Source organism: Schistocerca cancellata, chromosome 3 (genome assembly GCF_023864275.1).
Source record: "Schistocerca cancellata isolate TAMUIC-IGC-003103 chromosome 3, iqSchCanc2.1, whole genome shotgun sequence".
NCBI classification, from domain to species: domain Eukaryota; kingdom Metazoa; phylum Arthropoda; class Insecta; order Orthoptera; family Acrididae; genus Schistocerca; species Schistocerca cancellata.
In genome coordinates, this window is record NC_064628.1 from 618,609,156 (window position 1) to 618,632,568 (window position 23,413).

The 23,413-nt window shown below is 43.3% G+C and overlaps 1 protein-coding gene across 1 annotated transcript in view; it reads right to left on the reverse strand.

Moving 5' to 3' along the window:
- The window catches only part of LOC126175524 (monocarboxylate transporter 1-like), a 234,397-nt gene that overhangs the window by 72,832 nt on the left and 138,152 nt on the right, over positions 1–23,413 (reverse strand). The window contains exon 3 of the mRNA XM_049922351.1: positions 18,548–18,750. Coding sequence (XP_049778308.1) covers positions 18,548–18,640 — 93 coding nt within the window. The 5' untranslated portion in view covers positions 18,641–18,750. The remainder of the gene's footprint in view (positions 1–18,547; positions 18,751–23,413) is intronic.

Here is a 23,413-nt window from a genome sequence, read left to right on the forward strand (position 1 = left end):
TATTCTCCTCTTGTCTGAACTGTTTAGCGTCTATGTTTCACTTCCATACACGGCTACACTCCATGTGAACAGTTTCAGAAAACACTTCATGACACTGAAATCTGTATTCGCTGTTAACAAATTTCTATTCTTTAGAAACGATTTTTTTGCTATTTCTAGTCTACGTTATGCATCTCTCTACTGCAGCCGTCATTAGTTATTTTGCCGCTCAAATAATAAAACTCATCTACTACTTTTGATGTCTCGTTTCCTAACCTAATTCCATCCAATTACACTTGTTTTGTTTTTTGTTCATGTTCGTCTTATGTTTTCCTTTTAAGACACTGGCCTTTCCGTTCAACTGTTCCACCAAGTGTTTTGTTGCCCCTGATAGAACTGTAGTGTCATCAGCAAACCTTAAAGTTTTTATTTCTTCTTCCTGAACAGTAATTCCTACCCCAAATTTTTCTTTGATTTCCTTTATGCTTGCTCGGTGTACAGACTGAATAACTTCGGGTTTAGGCTAAAATCCTGTCTCATTCCCTTCTCAACCACTGCTTCCCTTCCGTGCCCCTCGACTCTTTTAACTGCCGTCTCGTTCTTGTGCAGGTTGTGAATAGCTTCGGCTCCCTGTATTTTACCCCTGCTACCTTCAGAATTTCAGAGAGTGTTCCCGTCAACATTGTGCAAAGCTTTCTCTGTGTGTACAGATGCCATAAACGTAGGTTTATCTTTCCTTAACTTAGCTCTTAAGACAAGTCGTAGGATCTGTATTGCCTCAAGAGTCCCCATATTTCTTCGGAATCTAAACTAATCTTCCTCGAAGTCAGCTTCTCCCAGTTTTTCAAAATGGTTCAAATGGCTCTGAGCACTATGGGACTTAACATCTGAGGTCATCAGTCCCCTAGAGCTTAGAACTACTTATACCTAACTATCCTAAGGACATCACACACATCCATGCCCGAGGCAGGATTCGAACCTGCGACCGTAGCGGTCGCGTGGTTCCAGACTGACGCGCCTAGAACCGCTAGGCCACACCGGCCGGCCCACATTTTCCATTCTCCTGTAAATAATTCATATAAGTATTTTGCAACTATGACTTATTAAACTGATGGTTCGGTAATATTCACACCAGTCGGCACCTGTTTTCTTTGGGGTTGGAATTATTATACTGACCTTGAAGTCTGGCGATATTTCGCCTGTTCATACACCTTGTACACATTGGTTTACGAAAGAGTAAAACAATATGAGCTGTCGTATACATATGAAGTTGAAATAACGTGATTGAAAACGTTTGTAAAGGACCTTCATATTATGTTGGCTACTGTTCATGACATCACAAAAATACTCTACAACTATCTTGCGCAGACTACTTTTTATGACAATATGAAATGTTCACTGTGCCGCTGATCCCGGCGGAGGTTCGAGTCCTCCCTCGGGAATGTGTGTGTGTGTTTGTCCTTAGGATAATTTAGGTTAAGTAGTGTGTAAGCTTAGGGACTGATGACCTTAGCAGTTAAGTCCCAGAAGATTTCACGCACATTTGAACATTTTTTTGAAATGCTCAAAAAACTTTAGTGACACACAGTACGAGCAAGTTGGCACATAGTATTTTTGCAATTTTTAGGGCCTATCATCACCGAGGATTCAAAGCGTGCTTTTCCGCATCATGCACGCATATTACTCGATGATGGAAACATAGATATTAGGTTGTAGATCTAAACAAGAATACGAATTGTTGTTTATGCCGCACAGAACCTATGAAACGAGTGGGAAGACGAGAAACAATGTCTGGAACTGATCCCTTCCGTCTTACGCAGAGCGTTACCTCTAGAAATAATATTTGTGGATGTCTTACCCGGAATAGCGAAATGAACGCTTGGATAGGGTACCCAAGGAACGCAAAGGTAGGTAATAAATCGCGTACACTCCAACGTTTTTACAAGTTGAGTACCCATACGCAACACTCCTAGGCGCCAGTGCACTGCATAACACACTGACCGGCTCTCCCGAGGCCTATGAGGAAGACAGGCTGGGGCGTCTACGTCACGAAGATAGGCCTGCGCTCGCTCGCTCGCTCAACTCAGCAGACAATGTACGTTTCAACATTCGTTAACTCGTAACTAGGTGTGTACGTACAAACGAGAATTGCATATTTCTACTGGAATCCGCTATTATTGAGTCTTACTGTTACTAGTCCTACAATGATCGGAAGTCCATAAGCCTACTTGTAATTTGTTACGGCTGTACTGGGGTAAATAAAATTAAAATTCTGCCAAAATTATTATCAGTTGCATAAGGCACAATTTCTTGTATGAAATGAGGACTGTTAACGGGAAGAGACTAAATGCTTTAAACAAGCCGTTATACCATTTATATCGAGTATTGATTTTAAATTACATTTTGTTGTACGACTAGTAATAATTAAGACTTCATAATAGCAGACTTCAGTAGAATATGCAATTCTCGTTACTATGTACACTCCCAGCTGCGAGTTTACAGGCTTAGAACCGCATTTTGTCAGCTGAGCTGAGCGAGCGAGCGAGTTCAGGCCTACCTTCGTGACGTAGGCGCCGCGGCCTTTCTTTCTAGTAGGATCGTGGGCCTCGCAGCGCTTCTATATTACGATACATGTCGCATACTACCATTGAGACAACTTTAATTTGAGTGTTTTGTCTGACTAAACAACTTCATATTAATCCTATCACATTATTTTTCCTTTAAAATCTCATTTAGTATATCTGTTTTGAAACTATGTCGTCTCGTTCACACATCAGGCGTTTATTCTAGCAACGTTCGAAGTTGTCTTTTCCGAAGGCAGAACAACGTCTCGGGGTTTCCTTGCTAGTTTTGAAGATCAGTTTTGTGCAATAAAAGCTGTGAAGTATTGTATATCTACATGGATACTATGCAAATAACATTTAAGTGCCTGGTAGAGGGTTCATGGAACCACCTTCACAATTCTCTATTATTCCAATCTCGCGTAGCTCGCGGAAAGAACGAACACCTATATCTTTCCATACGATCTTTGATTTCCCTTATTTTATCGTGGTGATCATTTCTCCCTGTGTAGGTCGGTGTCAACAAAATATTTTCGCATTCAGAGGAGGAAGTTGGTATTGTCATTCATCTGACAGAAATAGCTACTTAATAATGCATTTATCAACATCATCAATGGGATATTTATTCTCTACACCTTGCTTCTTTGGGGCAGTTACCTGAATCCCACTGCGCTCGATGTAGCGTCACTCCTGCTGAACTTTGCACGTCATAAACTTGCTCATCTTTAACGTTACAATCAGTTCTGTCAGTCTTTCCTGCTTCTCATCGTCAATAAATTGAATGAAGTTAACAGGAAGAAGTTGCCGCCTGCAAAGGCATTTTACAGATTCACTTTGTGTGCTTGAAATTCGAGGTTATAATGCGCACTACTTTGAACTGGAACGTTGCTGTAACTTGTCATGTAGGAACCTTTGTTTCCGCTACGGCCGGGTCCGCGGTATGCTTTGACGAGTAAAAGATGTGTTATTATACTGGTTTCACTGCAGACGACAGAGGTCAGAAATACTATCATTTTTCAGAAACGACTGCTGATACACGCCAAGGTTTTGCCATTTCAGTCTGACACATTATCAGCTGACGGTCAATGTCGCTCGAAAGGTCCCGTGCGCTTGCCCGTCAATGATCACTCGCTGCGCCAGCCGCCACAAGCGTCAACAAACAAGAGCGGGTGACGTAGAGGCTCCCGTCAGCAAGGGCGCTATGGCTCCACTGATTCATCGCTACTGTATCACTACCGGAGATGAGACCCAAACTGTATTGTGTTCAAAAGCACGTAGAAAACGACAGTTAAAGGGGATTACAGCTTCCGTGTCGCAACTGCATATGATACCCGCACTGCACAGACGGCAACATAATTATGTTTTTTCAAAGGTTTCAATGACATTAGCCGCATCTGGGTATTGAACTGCATCAATGGTAACAGGTGAAAATTTGTTTTGAACCGGGAATCGAAACCGGGTTTTCCACTTTTCGTGAGCGGTCGTCTTAACCGCCTTAGTCATCCGAGCATACTGTCCTTCCGACCCTAAATTCCCAGCCTGTTACACATTGTTGACGTAGCGTCACCTACCCGTGAACCTCTTACTCAAAGATTCCTGATTCCCGTGAGAGACTAGGCTTGATGTGCATCTGAACTGAAAAGCTCAAATGGGTCTGAGCACTATGCGACTTAACTTCTGAGGTCATCAGTCGCCTAGAACTTAGAACTAATTAAACCTAACTAACCTAAGGACATCACACACATCCATGCCCGAGGCAGGATTCGAACCTGCGACCGTAGCGGTCACGCGGTCTGAACTGAAAGAAGGGATCATCGATCGTAGTCTCCTTTATGTTCAGACGCCACATATATATATACACTTTAAGACAAAGAAAAAGCACCACGAAGTAAATATCCGAATATCGGTAGATATCGGTAGATGTGATGTGTATGTACAGACAAACGAATGATTACAATATCAGAAAAATTTGGTGATTTATTCAAGAGAAAGAGCTTCACAAATATACCAAGTCAGCAAGGCGGCGGTCCACCTCTAACCACTATGCAAGCAGTTCTTGGGTTGAGGGATATCGTGCCAATTTCTGTCCATCGTGAAACTACTGATCCGGCTGGATGTCCCAGCCCATAATGCTCATAACGATCTCAACTGAAAAGAGATCCGGCATCCTTACTTGCCAAGGTAGGGTTTGGCAAACACGAAGAAAAACAGTAGAAAGTCTCGCCGTGGGTGGGCGGCTATTACCCTGCTGAACTGTAAGCCTAGGGTGGTATGCCTTGAAAGGGGACAAAACGGGGTATAGAATATCGTCGACGATCGCTGTGCTGTAAGAGTCCCGCGGATGACAACCAAAGGGGTCCTACTGCGAAATGAAACCCCAACGCAAACCATCACTCCTGGCTCTCGGGCCGCAGGCGGGCGTCAGTTGCTGCTTATCGCACATCTGTCTGGGGCGTCTCCAGACACGTCTTTGCAGATCATCGGGGCTCATTCCGAGGCGGGATTCATCACTGAAGACAGAGATTCTAGGCCGACTGTGCCCGAAACCACTGCAGACGAACTTGTTAGTGTTGACAGGTGAATTATTAATGGTGCCAGTGGTCACTGAAGCACCAGTTGCACGTCGGATCGACGATGGTGATGAAACTGGGGCTCCCACGGTTGCTCGGTCCTGACGATCTGCCGCTTCTCTAGGTCAGCCGCTTCCTCCTTGACGATATCTTCGGTCACAGCTCACCCATTCGGATAGTGGAATAGTGATATCACCGAATAGTGGCATCGAGGAATAGTGGCATCGCTCCTATTCAAATGCCGAGCGATTCGCCGATTACACCTACCGGTTGCTTTGAGCCCAACTACACGCCCTCTCTGAAATAGTCACATTTGTGTATACTGGTCACGCGCCTGTCTGCGAGACGTAGTTGCTGTCAAACAGAGTACACAGAATGAGATGCGTAAGACTTTATGCTCTGGTATCGGCATGTACCCTGTTTACTATCCTTGCCAGCTGCGCGGTGAAATTGAAGCATCACAAATTCACCCATCATCCACCAAAGGCTACAATTTTGCTTTTTCTGTCTATACCTGTGTGAATGCTTTTGACTATGTTGACTGAAATACTCTCTTTCAAATTCTGAAGGTGGCAGGGCTAAAATACAGGGAGTGAAAAGTCTACCGTATCTTCCTTCGTCGTCGGCGTTGTCGTTGTTACCGTGAGACACCGTTATACCAAGAGGAAAGGCGCGTCGATCTTAGAGCATGAGATATTATGACCTTAAGCTATTGGCAACACACAACGGTCACAGTAGCACCTGATTCCAGAATAGCTGCAGTAGCTAGGATCTACGAACTATCCCCTCTTGACCAGGTCCCCAAAACTTAACTCGTAACGAGATCCCTTCAAAGCAAATTGTCATAACGATCGTCTATAAAGGCTTCGTACAACGAGAAGAAATGTTACAGTTTATGGAATAATAACAGATACGACCAAACTGTCTTGTCTCTTCTGCTTTATTTAACATAACTTCGTTCACAGTTTCATTTCGTATTCACCACTCATTCACCGAAACCCTTTGATGAACAGTTTTGGTTGCTTGACACCAACAGTCAATGATAATGATACAGCTTTTCTCCTTTTTGTAAATTGAAGCCCGCTCTCCGCGATATAATTAAAAAAAAAAAACGGTCTCAATACCGCGTCCCTCGTGAGATGCGAATAGACTTATGCCGGAATTGACCGCCCTGTAGGTGCGCTCAGTTTAATGACCACACTTCGCCATCCGCTATTTTGCGTAACTGAATGTCCATTTGTTAGTCTGATTATACACTGTAGCTATTTAAAATTCGCTCCTATATTTTTCACAACGCACAATTAGCACTTCTTTACTTGTTTTTTTTCTAAGAGTAAACGGAAAAAAAGACGCCGTATCATCGGCTTAGTCGATATAAAGTAAAACACCTTAATATGCCCAATTTTACCTCTTCTTATAGGATCGGCTACCTTACTCATTAATTTACGACATATTATTTCCAATAACACTAAACAGGTATCGCCGTTATATTTTAATTGTATTCAAAAGCATGTTACTATTATTATGACCGACCAAATCGTAACAAATCGCGCGGCGTGCGTTTTTAACGATAACTTTACGCTATTCAAGTTCCGTTACATCTATCTTGACTCGTAATGTTTCAAAAGCTATTTACAATTTGTACAGGAACCAGATGGCAGTTATAAGAGTCGAGGGGCATGAAAGGGAAGCAGTGGTTGGGAAGGGAGTGAGACAGGGTTGTAGCCTATCAGCGATGTTATTCAATCTGTGTATTGAGCAAGCAGTAAAGGATACAAAAGAAAAATTGGAGTAGGAATCAAAATCCATGGAGAAGAAATAAGAATTTGAGGTTTGCCGATGACATTGTAATTCCGTCAGAGACAGCAAAGGACTTGGAAGAGCAGTTGAACGGAATGGACAGTGTCTTGAAAAGCGGATATAAGATGAACATCAACAAAAGCAAAACGAGGATAATGGAATGTAGTCTAATTAAATCAGATGATGCTAAGGGGGTTAGATTAGGAGATGAGACACTTAGAGTAGTAGATGAGTTATACTATTTGGGGAGCAAAATAACTGATGATTGTCGAAGTAGAGAGGATATAAAATGTAGACTAGCAGTGGCAAGAAAATGGTTTCTGAAGAAGAGATATTTGTTAACATCGCGTATAGATTTGAATGTCAGGAAGTCGTTTCTGAAAGTATTTCTATGGAGTGTAGCAATGTATGGAAGTGAAACATGGACGATAAATACTTTGGACAAGAAGACAATAGAAGCTTTCGAAATGTGGTGCTACAGAAGAATGTTGAAGATTAGATGGGTACATCACAAAACTAATGAGGAGGTACTGAACAGAACTGGGGAGGAGATAAATTTGTGGCACAGCTTGACTAGAAGAAGGGATCGGTTGGTAGGACATGTTCTGAAGCATCAAGGGATCACCAATTTTGTATTGGAGGGCAGCGTGGAGGGCAAAACTCGTAGAGGGAGGCCAGCATATGAATACACTAAGCAGATTCAGAAGGGTGTAGGTTATAGTGGGTTCTGGGAGATGAAGAAGTTTGCACAGGACACAGTAGCCTGGAGAGCTGCATCAAACCAGTCTCTGGACTGAAGACCACAACAAGAGCACAACCTGTATGAATATTAACTTGTGACAAATTTGATTAAGTCATTCGCGGTTTGTCTTTTTTGTCTCAGACTGTGTATTAATTACTAGATTTTACTTCTTTCGTATATAATTCGTTTCGGTGGGATGAATTTCCTTCAACCTAAAGTATTCTTTGAATTTTGTATGTGTGTGTTTGGAGGGAAGTAGACAAGTTCCCAACTCACAACTACGTTCTTCCGCCGTTTTCATTCTGCCATTAACTATAAATAGCGCTGAGTATCTAAGAGGGAATAACAAAGATGAAGTATTTTATACTGATACAGTCCATAGATTTGGAATTCATCTCCCAAAGGATGTGACTTTTTTGTACTAAAATTTAAATGGTTTCATCTTGCTTTCAGCTGTTAGAATTTTATTTTACAACTAAAATTCCGGCTAAAATTCTAACAGCTGAAAGCAAGACGAAATCATTTAAAAAGTTTATAAAAGCTGTGGACCCAAATTAAAGGAAAGTAACTGCTGTGGATCCATGTTAAAGGAAAGTAACTAAGCCGGCCGCGGTGGCCGTGCGGTTCTGGCGCTGCAGTCCGGAACCGCGGGACTGCTACGGTCGCAGGTTCGAATCCTGCCTCGGGCATGGGTGTGTGTGATGTCCTTAGGTTAGTTAGGTTTAAGTAGTTCTAAGTTCGAGGGGACTTATGACCTAAGATGTTGAGTCCCATAGTGCTCAGAGCCATTTGAACCATTTTGAAAGTAACTAACATTTAAATTGTTATCGTAACAAGAATAACAACAGGTTAGCCATCGTCTTTGCCAAGTATTTTGGTCGTCAATCTGAATCAGTATTCGAGGTAATTAATCATTTAAAAAGGCCTGTATGATTTACGTATTGAAAACCTGTCACACGGCGTGGCAATCTGTTACGGTCATACAACGGTGTTCATTCCGGACTTTTGGCACTGGTACCGAAAGCACGTTCGAGACGAGACATTCGCCACTTGGCTGTTTAATGAGAGGTCTTGCAGGGGGCGGTGTCTACACCACTGCTCAGGTGCTGCTCACGGCAGCTGTCGATGACAGGATCTGACACGTTTGGCGAGTGTGTCGTATCATATTCGGCGGAGTGCTCACCCTGAAAGCGCTACAGTGATCGTGATAAATTAATGTAGCGACCTGGTGCGAGAATAAATTTACATACATAAGGCTGAGGTGGTAGTCAGTCATGACAGCTCTTCAAACTTCGTCCTTTTATTAAAAGTAGTCGTTGCGAAGTTGCAGTACGCAAGACGCCCTCAGTGTCAGCAGCGGCATTATACAAGGCACTGAAGGAGGGGCTGCTGAAGTCCGGCGCCAGTCATACAAGCTGCTACAGAGCTGTACACCTAGCCGTGATTCCTTGCTCTAAAGTCTGTCGTTAACACGGTTGTTGACAAGTGACACAACTGCCTTAGAGAATTTATTCAGAACAGTAGCAGGAAAGATATTTAATAGTATTGTGACAAAACAGTACGAACGCAATTTTTCCTGCGGATTACTGTATTATTGACATAATTTATTCTCTGTAGTTACATATGTGTTCCCATACCTTTGATGTGATAGACGTCAGAACATCATGAGGAAGCGATTAATTGATTTATTACGGTCCCTCAGATGTTACTTCTCCAACATCATAATATCAGATACGTTTTAACCGGCCCTTGCGCCAGTGAGCACCTCAGATCAAACCACTAGGCCTTCATCTTTAAGAAACTGCAAAGTTTACTGGTATGGTCAATTAAAACTAGAGTATCAAATGCGTGCGTAGTGTAGAAAGAAATGCACGAATCCCGGATATCTGCTGTAAATTTGGTGATCAAGAACTGAATTCCCAAAAGGGATAGGTCTCTTTAAATGAACAGTGAATCACTGAAAACAGGTGTTTCCGTTCTGAGACTCTTTGACGTGAGCATTGTTTTTTTCTGTTTTGTATGGTTTCACTGGAAGTAAATTCTAACGATATTTACCACTTACTCCGTTGGAATGAAAGATAAACTATCCGAAACAAAGACCGATTTTAATAACGCATTTCGTCTATGGATTAGATTATTTAGGACATTTCGTTCTTATAATTGCAATAACGTAAAATCCGCCTGCTCAGCTAAGGCCGCTATTGCATCCTTCTGCACTGCGGCATCAGTCGAGGTTAGGCGTTTCGAATCCAGGTGATGGCAGATATTTTCTCCATTATTATTTGGCCAGCAAAGGTAGAAGTGTTGGAGGCGTGAGTTCTTGATAATCAAAGTTACAGAAGGTGTTCTCGATTAAATTCCACATCACTTCACACTGTGTAATGGAGTCAGGGCATGTGACACTTCCGACGGTGATCCCCTCATCTGATGGGGCTATACACAAGTTGGGCAGCCCTGTCGGTGCCATTAGAGCGGAGTTTGCTTCTTTTTGACCCGTATCAACAACGCAAACTGACTCTCCATTTCGCAAGCAGTAATCACAGACATCCACATACACGCTTCGTAGAGGAAAGTTACCCGACGGGTTAGAAATAAAAATAGCCATTCCGATTCAGGCAAATAAGCCACTATATGACATCACAGTCAACAATGTCAAACATTAATATAAATGTAGGAGGATGAAATGAAGTACATGCGAATTCTGTGACTCGGTAATTATATCCTTTCGTGTGTGTTACGATACGTTCCAATGGATGGTGGAACGCACTCCGGAATTCCCCTTTGTTTGGTCGTGTTTCTTTACCAAAGTTCGGTGATAAGCGCTTATCAGGTCAAAGAGAGCAGTACCCCAGGCATCTTCCACGCATTTAACTCACTCAAGTAAGATACTTATCCAGAATGAGATTTTCACTCAGCAGCGGAGTGTGCACTGACACGAAACTTCCTGGCAGATTAAAACTGTGTGCCGGACCGGGACTCGAAACTTAAGATAATTATGTTTGATGGAAGTCAATCTTATCGAAATAATATACCAGATACAGATGCTAAGAGTTGGAGACGTGAGTTCTTGATCACCAAAGTTATCGAAGATGTTTTAGATTAAATTCCATATCACTTCACACTGTTTAATGGAGTCAGGGCATGTGACGCTTCCGATGGTGATCCACTCGTCTGATGGGGTTAGACACAAGTTTAATGTGACGAATGTTTGGAGTTAGGCAGTGCGATATTTGCCGCCAATACTCGAAGGTAGTAGCTCTTAGGACAAAATTTGGATTTAAGTTTTATAAGTTTTTTGAAATGAAAAAGATGTTCTTCATATCGTTAAGAGAAATGAAAATTTATGATTGACCAACGAGGTTTGGTAGCAATGGATATGAATTACATGTATCCTACAGACTATCATCACAATATATTATATCAAGTTTGTGATTCCCTATTTGTGTGTGGGCTGTGTTGAACAAAGTCGAAACATCTCTGTCACTGAAGCTTTCGGATTCGATTCGCAGACCGACATAGTTTTAATCTGCCAAGTAGTTTCAAAACTGCTAATATTCCGATGCATAGTAAGAGATTCGTCCTGCAAAGAGTCCGCTAGGTTGCAGACGTAAGCCATCTTCTCCGCACTATACTTTCTTCCGGTAATGGTAGTCCAGCAGGGTATGCGGCTAGAGCCTAGATAGCTCAGTCAGTAAGGGCGTTGGCCACGAAAAGTCAAATTCCTCTGGAAATTACTGTCTCTATAAAAATGTTCAATAAACATTATCTTTCGCCTGACTGTCTACTACAACCTAGACTGCTGCGTGTTAATATGCTAATACGAGATGCCAGCAGTCTCATCGAAATGTTGGTTGAGTACCGAGCAGAAGTGTTAGCAGTTTAGTCGCCTTACCTCCGTTTACACTTACCCTTTTTTCTGTTTCAGCACCTGTGACAGAAACACAATGTTGTGTGATGGCTTTTACATAAGCTATGTTAAGTAGGGACTCGTCACAGCGGAAATTCCTATGTACTTGTTCGTGACTCTAACCTTTGCCTTTCACAGAAATCGGCTTCGAACACGTTTACGGTAAGAATCTGAAGTCACCCAGCACTTCGGACCTACTGATTCACAATTCAAAGTGTCTCTCCTGCTTAACCTACAGGGCGTGGTTACGCCTTCCCATCACCGTGCCCCTTCTCTGAAGGATATTCCAGCAAGCTGCGGAGGAGATTTGCTACGGCCCACGGAAAGTAAGTAGAAGACGAGTCTGCTACCAGGGTGAAGACCTGAGCGGCACTCTGAGGACTATTTAGATCTTTCAGTGGTAATAGCTTCGTCTACGAAAAGGCAAAGCTCCGGTTTGAAGACCCTACTCTGCAGTCGATTTCGATATGTTCGCGTACGGAGTCAGAAGAGACGGATCGTGCGAAAGAATTAGTACTCGTCACACTGATCGTGTCACACACTTTGTGAAGAACAATACGACAAGCATTCAGTAAGTTTACGCCTTTGACTGTGGCCACATTTGTTAGGCGACGGTACTACGCCTGTCGTGGATAAATGGTGTTTCGTACTGTTACCAGTCAAGTGGTGGGCGGGGCGGGAGGATGTTGTTAGTGTGGAGGGTGGGGATAGGTACGAAATGGGAGAGGAGGTGGAGAGAATGACAAAATGACATTCACTGTTGTTACTGTTATTGTTGTGATGTTGGCCTGCATTTTGGAGATTGCCTCTGTTGGACACATGATTATAATCTGGTTTCAGTTAATATGTTGCACCAATTACTTGTTATTCCCTCGGCAAGTAGAGGTCTATCCAACCTCACAACAAAAACAACAACAATAACAATGGATGGCACACCCTCGCAACCCACCCCCCTTCCCAACCTTCGCCACGCCTCTTCTCCTCCCCAATCCTACCCCCACCAGTTTCCCTATTTTCTCACAAGTGATAACGTCAGGGTTGCATAAGATATAGACTTATTAACAAGAACGTCGTGACCAAAGACCTACCATCGATATAAGACCGTCCAAGCGATAGCAACGTTACCTGGTGACGCATGACTGCTAGTCAGACACACCCACGGTACATGCAGTATCAGTGAGAGTGCTGTCTGTGTGTAGAATGGGGTAGGCACACTAAGTTTGACCGAGGTCAGGTTATGAGGGCCCAGAGGGAAACCGCTCGATTTTTCCGTTGTTCGAGGAGTGCTTTGGTAAGTGTCTTCAACACATGGCATAGAAAGGTGAAACCATCTCCAGACGTCATGGGGCTGCGCGGCCACCCCTCATTACAGATGTCAGACATCGTAGGCTCGGCAGAGTGGTAAAACATAGCAGGCTTCTGCCGCCGACGACCCACGCATGTGCCAATGTTACCACCACGACTTGGACAACTACAACTGAAATGCTCACGTGACCTTCGGCACTGAACGTTGGCGCAATGTCAGAACGTTGCATGGTCTGAGGAATTCCGATACTTTCTTCATCATGCCGATGGGAGAACGCGAATCCGTCGTCTTCCAGGGGAACAGCTCCTTGACATCTATACTGTTGGACGGAGACAAGCTGGAGGTGAGCCTATTGTGCTCTGGGGCACATCCACGTGGGCATCCATGGGTCCAGTGGAGCTCGAGCAAGGCACCGTAACGGACAAGGAGTAACGTACACTGGTTGCAGGCCATGAACACCCTTTCATGACGGTCATGTTTCTTGACAGCAGTGATATTTTTCAACAAGATAAGGCGCCATGTCACAAGGCCAGGAGTGTGATGGAGAGCTTCGAGGAACATAGTGGCGAGTTCCAATTGATGTGGTCATCCCCCCTCCCCCAACTCGCCAGATCTGAAGCCGATCGAAAAAAAGTAGCGTCAGAGCTGATTGTCCCCTGACCGAAATTTACGTGACTTGCGTGTGCAGATGTTGTACCAACTCCCTCCAGCGACCTACCAAGGCCACATTTCTTCCCTGCTACGACGCGTCGCCTCTGTCTTTGCGCCAAAGGTGACATACTGGCTATTAGGTAGGTGGTCACAATGGGCTAGCTGATCAGTGTTGCTTTCTTAAATTATCAACTCGTTAATGTGATATTATTTCAACTTTTATTTTCACATGAAAGCAATAAAAGTGCCATATGATGAGAAACACGTGCTTGAAGCGCGCAGCAGTGGGAGAACTAAATAAATAAGGTGGCTGGCAGTCGTACAAGACAAATAATTTAAGTACACGTCTATCACCCACCTTGTGTGTTTACGTTACCTATCTGTCTCTGCCCGCACACACTGCGTTAGTTTCTGGTTTAGTGTCTGGTCCAAACTTTGTTCCTGGTGGAGGATAAATGAGTGGGTTTTTATTACCTGACATAGATACTCATTCCTACGAAGCATGTTGAACTCTTATAAGAGGCTTCCAACTTTCGTATCAAACGCTTTTTTTATTTTTGCATATGTCGCAGTGAATTGATTTAACTCACACAACACAGGAGGAAAGAGATTTTAATACACACTCGCCTAAACCATTTGTGTGCATCCGGAACCTATTTTGTAGCCGTGAACAATCCTACGACCACAAAGAATTGAAAATCAAGACTTAGCTACATACAGTAGTATGCACATCTGTATGTATGTAAGAAACAATATTCGTGTAAAGCAATCATTCTGTGATAGAGATAGAGAAAATAATAGGCAGAGACATTATGCAATGAAGTAGTTGGTCTGCTGCTCTCATTCATTTCCCTACAGCAAGCGTTCAAGTCCAACTGAAAAAGATAATTGATTATTTGATAAACTCGCTGCTAAACGAAATTAAGTAAAAAGTTGCACTAAGTAAAATATGTACCACTCTGATTTGAACAAATAACGTAGAATTACAATGCTTGATTTCAAGAGGAAATAATCGCGACAATTAAATACAGTTGAAAGTTGAGAATTAGGTACCTGTTGATCGAGTTTCCACTTTTAATGTAGCTTTTACGAATTAATTAATGAACTATGCTGGAAGGACGATATTTGGATTTTGAAGTAAAATATCTGAAAATTTTATTTCGATTTTCGTACAGCACGAGACAAAACGAAATAGCCATAAATTTCAAGGACGTTTTAAGTACCGCCACGCATAGCGACCATTGTCTTACAGGAGTGAAATGCTATTAGCTTTCTTCTATCTGAGAACCAGCTAGCACTCAAGAGGTGCAACAAATGGAGGTGAAGGTAGGGGCCGGGAGGATGTTACTTTACGCGGAATCTGAATCAACGTGTCCCTTGGTCTTTTAAAGGTCAACGACTTCCGGAAAAAGTTAAAGAAAGCAATTAATCGAACACTTAGCATAGTTTCAGCTCCTGTAGATGGAAGTGGCATGTTAGAGTCTGAGCGATTTGTGCTAAAAATATTACTGTTTGCACTGCAAATCATCTTCTTCGGACATTATAAACATTATTTCTACAGAGTACTTATTTCTAATTTAAACAAGTATTTTACACATATCTCCACACTTTAAAACTGTTCTGTATAGCTTGCTCGCCTGTCTAAATGCCAGGGCTCTCTAATTTATACAAAAGGGAAAACACAACCTGAGTAAGAATGAATGTGTTCATGTTCGCGTTTTAGTTTTTTCATCTTACCTATTACATGATTTGCCCGTATATCTTTCATACTGCAAAAGGGACTAATTTTGCTTCTGGCTGAGATTAGTGTTAACATTAATGAAAACTTTTTTTAGTCATACCAATTGTTCTTTTTAAGAAGAAACTGTTACCAGTTTCTAAGTAGAAAGTTTTCAGTGCAACAGAAGGAGTTGTCCACTCGAAATGATTTATATTTAAAACTTGTTTTGCTAGTTGGTTCAAAATGGCTCTGAGCACTATGGGACTTAGCATCTGAGGTCACCAGTCCCCTTACTGAACTTACTGAACTTAGAACTACTTGAACCTAACTAACCTAATGACATCACACATATCCATGCCCGAGGCAGGATTCGAACCTGCGACCGTAGCGGTCGCGCGGTTCCAGACTGAAGCGCCTAGAACCGCTCGGCCACTACGGTCGGCGTTTGCTAGTTGCCAGTCATTTTATGTTATTGGGCAAATGATAAAAAAAGATATTTGTTGCTGCATGTTGACCTCCTTCCTGAGTAACAGACAGCTTAATTGTGGGTAATTAAGGTCATTTTCCCTCTAGTGTTGTAGATATGGATATAAATGTTCTTCTCAAATTGCGATGGGTTATTTCTGACCAATTTCAGTAACGAATATATATATTGTGACGGCGCACTTACAATGCCTAGCTCCTTGAAGAGGTACCTACTCGTACATGACGTCCGTGGGTGAGCGCTCACATGTTATTCCTACAGCTCGCTTTTGTGCTCTCAATATTTTCTTTGTACGTCATGATTTACCCGAGAAAATTGTTACGTAAGACATTATTGAGTGTAAACATGCAAAATACGTCCGGTGGTTAATTGGTTTGCTTCCAAGTTTATCAGTTGTACGAAGAGCAAAGAATAACTGAACTTAACTGTTTGAGACGCTCAGTAACATGTCTCTTCCAGTTTAAGTTTTCATCAATATGCACAGCCAAAATTTTGGAGCATTCTAGCCTATTTACAGAGTTCTGCTCATACACTACATCAATTGTTACGAGTCTGTCTGTCGTAAAGAAATGAATATAGCGCTTTTTTTAGGTTTATGGAGAGCCCATTTTCTTAGAACCACTTAATAATTCTTTGTGAAACATCGTTTACTATCTGTTCTATTGACTCTGGTGGGATAAAATATAACATTAGTGTCGTATGTAAAAAAATACCATCTCTGGGTGTTGAATGTTAAGTGGACGGTCATTCTCATATATAACGAACAGGAATGGACCTAAAATTGAACGCTGTGGGACTGCCATTCTGGTTTGTCCCCAGGCACTACAATTTTCTACCCTTCCAAACTTGTTTCGATTATTCAGCCCAACTTTTTGCATTCTATTTGTTACGTTTAATTTAAACCAGCTGCGTGTAGAGCTATCATTCCCGCAAAACTTGACGTTTCCCAAGGGAGTAATAGGGTCTACACAATCAAATAGCTTGGAGAGATCACAAAAAATACCAACTGGTGATGATATATTATGTAAGGCTTGTAATATTTCTCGAAATTTTGAGAAAAATGGGCGTAAGCTATAGAGAAAGACGGGTAATACGCAATATGTATGGGAGCCGAGAGTAAATAATAAGACTGGAAGACCAAGAACGTAGTGCACGGATTGAAAGGGGTGTAAGACAGGGATGTAGTCTTTTGCCCCTACTATTCGATCTATACATCGAAGAAGCAATGACGAAAATAAGAGAAAGGTTCCAGAGTGGAACTAAAATTCAAGGTGAAACGATATCAATGATAAGATTCGCTGGTGACATAGCTACTCTCAGTTAATGTGAAGAAGAATTGCAGAATTTACTGAATGTGGATTGAGAGTAAACATAAGAAAGACGAAAGTAATGAGTAGTAGCAGAAATGAGAACAGCAAGAAACTTAACAGCCGGCGGGTGTGGCCGAGCGGTTCTAGGCGCTTCAGTGTGGAACCGCTACGGTCGCAAGTTCGAATCCTGCCTCGGGCATGGATGTGTGTGATGTCCTTAGGTTGGTTAGGCTTAAGTAGTTCTAAGTCTAGGGGACTGATGACCTCAGATGTTAAGTCCCATAGTGATTAGAGCCATCTGAACATTTGAAACTTAACATCAGGACTGGTGAACGCGAAGCAGATGAAGTTAAGGAAGTTAAGGAATTGCAACCTATTCAGCGAAATATCCCATGAAGGACGGAGCAAGGAGGACACAAAAACTAGACTAGCGCTGTCAAAATGGGCATTTCTGGCCAAGACAAGTCTGCTAGTACGAAACATAGACCCAAATTTGAGGAAGAAATTTCCAAGAATGTACGTTTAGGAGCACAACGTTGCATGGTTGTGAATCATGGACTAAGAAGACAATCGAAACATTTGAGATGTGGTGCTAGACAATGTTGTTGAAAATTGGGTGGACTAATAAGGTAAGGAACGAAGAGGCTCTCCGGAAAATCGGCGAGGAAAGGAATATACCAAAGCCGGCCGGTGTGGCCGTGCGGTTAAAGTCTGGAACCGCGTGACCGCTCCGGTCGCAGGTTCGAATCCTGCCTCGGGCATGGATGTGTGTGATGTCCTTAGGTTAGTTAGGTTTAAGAAGTTCTAAGTTCTAGGGGACTGATGACCACAGATGTTAAGTCCCATAGTGATCAGAGCCATTTGAACCAATATACCAAAAAACACTGACCAGAACACAAGAAGAAGGGACAGGATGGTAGAACATCTGTTAAAACATCGAGGAGAACATTTCTTGATCTTAGATACTGTGAAACAAATCTCTTCTACAGGAAGCTCTTTGCTTTCCATATTTTGGAAAGTGGTAGTATGGACCAAAACAAGAAAAAAGTCCAGTAAACATGTGGTCTACAATGTGTACCTTAAGGGCTATGAGCACTTTTTCATCCTCGCTATTTTGAAACACAACTCTTGCAATGAACAAGCGCTTATAACTTTTAAGGTATGCATTTTAGAGCACATGTTTACTGGACATTATTTTCTTTTCTTTTTTTTCCATACTACCACTTATTGACATATGGAAAGTATAGAGGTTACAGTAGAAGAGAATTGCTTCACACACTCGAAGATCAAGAATTGCTCATAGCCCTTAAGGAATGCGTTTTAGAGCCATGCTTACTTCTTTATTTTCTTGTTTCTAATAATCATCCCCGTCGTATCCCTGAATATTGACCATCGCTTCTGAAATATATATATATATATATATATATATATATATATATATATATATATATATATATATATATATAAACCCTCCTGGAATCCATGCTGTACTGAGAGTGGTCAGTGGAGGTACTCACGAGCGTGGCGGCGAGCCCGGCGGCGACGGCCCACCCCCAGCCGCCCTCCGGCGCCGCGCCGGCGGTCCTCTTGCTGTCGGCGCCCGCTGCCATCTGCCCAGTTGTGCCGCCGCTGCCGCTGCCGCCTTCCGAGCGAGTCCGCCCCGCCGACTCAGCGCCGCCGCGTCCGACCGCCACGGATGTAGACTGCAGGCCAGCCCCCACTACAACACACGCAGACGGTCACACGTGACGGGACGGGGCGGTAGCGTGGCCGCTGCGGCCGGCGGGCCAGCCACTGCGCATTGCGTAACGGCGGCACCTCCACCAACACTACCGTACATCGGTACTGGGCCGCTTTATGTAAGGAACCTGTCCGTGGTGTATACTCCTAGTAGTAGCTACTAGTGCACTTGTCCTTCGTCGATGTTTCACTACTCCCTACTGATCAAAACTGGCAACTATGCCGACATATTAAAATACTGTGTGGACTATGACGAGAAAAGGAGGAGAACTGGGACTGACGTCCAATTGACGACGAGATCATTACAGAGGCGAACTGAAAGCTCGTAAGGAGGTGAGGAGACAGGATGCCAAGGAGAATCAGTCGTGTCCTTTTCAAAGGAACTACCGAGTGTCCTTTTCAGAGGACCAGTGCCTTAATCGATTCAGGGAAACCACTGGAAGCCCACATCTGGCTGGTTGGCCGGGAATTTAAACTGTACTTGTCCTGAATGCGAGTCCATTGTTGTAGCCACGGTGCCACTGCTTTCGCTAGCTGAAATGCAACACACATAGTCGCCTTCAACTACACTACTGCCTATTAAAATTGCTACACCACGAAGATGACGTGCTACAGACGCGAAATTTAACCGACAGCAAGAAGATGCTGTGATATGCAAATGATTAGCTTTTCAGAGTATTCACACAAGGTTGGCGCCGGTGGCGACACCCATAATGTGCTGACATGAGGAAAGTTTCCAATCGATTTCTCATACACAAACAGCAATTGACCGGCGTTGCCTGGTGAAACGTTGTTGTGATGCCTCGTGTAAGGAGGATAAATGCGTACCATCACGTTTCCGACTTTGATAAAGGTCGGATTGTAGCCTATCGCAATTGCGGTTTATCGCATCGCGACATTGCTGGTCGCGTTGGTCGAGATCCAATGACTGTCAGCAAAATATGGAATCGGTGGGTTCAGGCCGGTAATATGGAACGCCGTGCTGGATCCCAAACGGCCTCGTATCACTAGCAATTGAGATGACAGGCATCTTATCCGCATGGCTGTAACGGATCGTGCAGCCACGTCCTGATCCCTGAGCAACAGATGGGGACGTTTGCAAGACAACAACCATCTGCACGAACAGTTCGACGACGTTTGCAGCAGCATGGACTATCAGCTCGGAGACCATGGCTGCAGTTACCCTTGACGCTGCATCACAGACAGGAGCGCCTGCGATGGTGTACTCAACGACGAACCTGGGTGCACGAATGGCAAAACGTCATTTTTTCGGATGAATCCAGGATCTGTTTACAGCATCATGGTCGCATCCGTGTTTGGCGACATCGCGGTGAATGCACATTGGAAGCGTGTATTCGTCATCGCCATACTGGCGTATCACCCGGCGTGATAGTATGGGGTGCCATTGGTTACACGTCTCGGTCGCCTCTTGTTCGCATCGACGGCGCTTTGAACAGTGGACGTTACATGATGTGTTACGACCGTGACTCTACCCTTCATTCGATGCCTGCGAAACCCCACATTTCAGCACGATAATGCCCGACCACATGTTGCAGGTCCTGTGCGGGCCATGCTGGATACTGAAAATGTTTGACTGCTGCCCTGGCCAGCACATTCTCTAGATCTCTCACCAACTGAAAACGTCTGGTCAATGGTGGCCGAGCAACTGGCTCGTCACAATAGGCCAGTCACTACTCCTGATGAACTGTGGTATCGTGTTGAAGCTCCATGGGCAGCTGTACCTGTACACGCCATCCAAGCTCTGTTTGACTCAATGCCCAGCCGTATCAAGGCCGTTATTAGAGCAGAGATGGTTGTTCTGGATACTGATTTCTCAGGATCTATGCACCCAAATTGCGTGAAAATGTAATCACATGTCAGTTCTAGTATAATATATTTGTCCAATGAATACCTGTTTACCATCTGCATTTCTTCTTGGTGTAGCAATTTTAATAGCCAGTAGTGTAGTACAGTACTGTTCATAACGAAGCAATCCACGCGCGACTCACTACCCACCTTCAGAGATTCAATGCTGCCGTTATTTTTATGTCCGAACTGTCTCTCCAGCGCTTAGTTGTCCACCGAGATAACGCATTGTAGGTTCTGTGGAGTTCAGAAAGCTGGAGACAGGTACGGGCAGAAGCTAAGCTGTGAAGGGATGTCATGAGTAGTAGGTAGGTAGTCCATACTGAGATCCTACAAGATTGTGGCTTTACTTGCAGAAAAACGTCGTAACACGTTCACTTCTAGCATAATTGTGGGCCATGCGCGCTTCGATTCGTTAGCTAACCTGTACACCAAAGACACCTCTTAAGTGACCATATTGATCCCGATATCAGTGCTGACACCAGATCAACACAGCATGCTGAGAAGCAGTGCTCTTGCCCCCTCCTCATCCACCATACCCGGCCTCCAAGTTGCTAGATTAAACAAGTACGCCACCACTCCTAGACATATAAAATTGTTCAAACTTTTTTGGATACTTCTTGATGTGTTGTCTTTTGGACTCTTGTATTGGCATTTTCGGTCATGGGCGTGTACAGATGAGCGCAAACAGGTAATACACCTAGAAACTATTACAGCACTATTATTTAAAATTAAAGAAACAAACTGTCTGGATTTTCTTGTAAACATAATTTCAACAAATTTTGAATTGAAATGCGTAATAAATGACTTCACTGAAATAAGAAGAACGGACGATACCTTGAGCAGCTCCAAACTAAGGACAATTCATCCTATGAGGACCATCTGTCACCAACATCTGACGATGTACAGGAATAGAATTAGCATTCTTAGCCTGCTTCTTTCAAGCCCCACACTGAGTTTGTCATTTTCAGTGTCGGTGTCAGTGTTTTGTGAGTGGAGATGCGGTAACAGCAGAATGGACCAGGACAATGAGTGACTTCGAACGTGAAGCAGTGATAGGATATCTGAGTAGCGAATCCATCAAAGACACTTCAACCCTTCTAAATCTGCCCAAGCCCACTGTTCGTAACGTGGTTATCAAACGAAACACGAAGGAACAACTACAGCTAAATCAAAACCAGTCATATCTCATACACTGACAGACAGGAACAGTCGAGCATTGTAGAAAACCAGATGAAATGAGCGGAAAGGATCCCTCGTGAATTCCAAAGTGCTAACAGAAATCTAGCATAATGAGTGCGCGTCGGAGATGAAAAGGTTTGCTCACAGCAGTGCAGCACTACCTCATAAGCCACACATTTCTGTGGTAGAGTGGTAAATTACGCTTGAGGTGGTGTAAAGGGAGACGACGCTTGACGTTGGATGACAGAAAACCAGTCATTTGGAATACTGAATCACACTATACACTGTGGCAATCTGATGTAAGGGTACGGGTTTGGCGAATGCTTGGAGAACTTGGCCTGCCGTCGGAGCCAACACTGAATTAGGGAGAAGGTCATGCTATGAGAAGGAGGTGTTTTTCGTAGTTAGGTCTGGTCCCCTTATTGCACTTAGGAAAATGGTACATGCGGAAGGATACGAACACATTTTATAACATTCTGTATTGCGTGCGATAGAGGGACAGTTCGGAGACGATGACTGTTTATGTCAGCATGACAATGCAACCTGTCGTAAAGCAGTATCTGTGAGGCAATGGCTTGTGAACATTCCTGAAACGGGCTGTCCTGCCAAGAGTCTCAACCTGAACCAAATGGAACATCTTTGGGGTACATTAGAGCGCTGACTTGGCTCCAGACCCAAGCGTCTAACACCACTACCTTGTCTAGTTTCAGTTCTTTACAAATAAGATTTTCAGACACCACACTGAAGGTGTCTCCTGCAGCGGTCAAGCTGTCATAAAGGCACAGGGTGGACAAACCCCATACTAATGTCTACTAATAGCTGTCTGGATACTTATGATCAGAAAGTATTCATTGAAAGAAGTAAGATTATCGGTAGGGATGCAAAGGATCCGATCGATAGTAGACCATGGGAATGTAGTGTAGAACACAAATAACCAAACACATAAATGTGTTCTAGCGGTATGGACAGTTGACATGCTTTCAAGAAGAGGTGAGTTGAACGTTGCCCAACCATCCACATTTATGTTCTCCTGGCTTTCTTGTATTAAGTCAAAGGTGGGATGACTCCTCGTCCTATCCAAGCTGGAGTCTTATCTGATGACCCAGTCATTGATGGGTTCTCAAACCTTAATCTTACATTTAACCAGTGATTATGTGTTAGCATGAGATACAAGGCTCATCTCTTATAGAGAAGTTAGTAGCATAAAAAAAACCACAGAGAGATACAAATTTATGTTGTAAATATGGAATGATTAATAAAATAGTCCATTGTTTTATTTGTAACTAGCTATTACCTGCGGCTGCGCTCACGTGTCAGTAGTTTTCTTATAATGGTGATGGTGAGTAAATAAACTACGTGGGTTGTCCATAAAGTTTTGCACCGTATTTTTTCTTCAACAATTCTTTATTTAACATGATAAGAACTACACACACGAAAGAATGGTGTTCTATCTACACACCATATTTTTCCACATAATCTCCATCCCGTTCTCTGGCCTTACTTCAGCGCGAAACAAAGGCGTGTGTGCCCTGTCGGTACCAATCCTTGTCCTTGTGGCGGAGCCAGTGCTTCACTGTGTGAATATCATCGTCCTC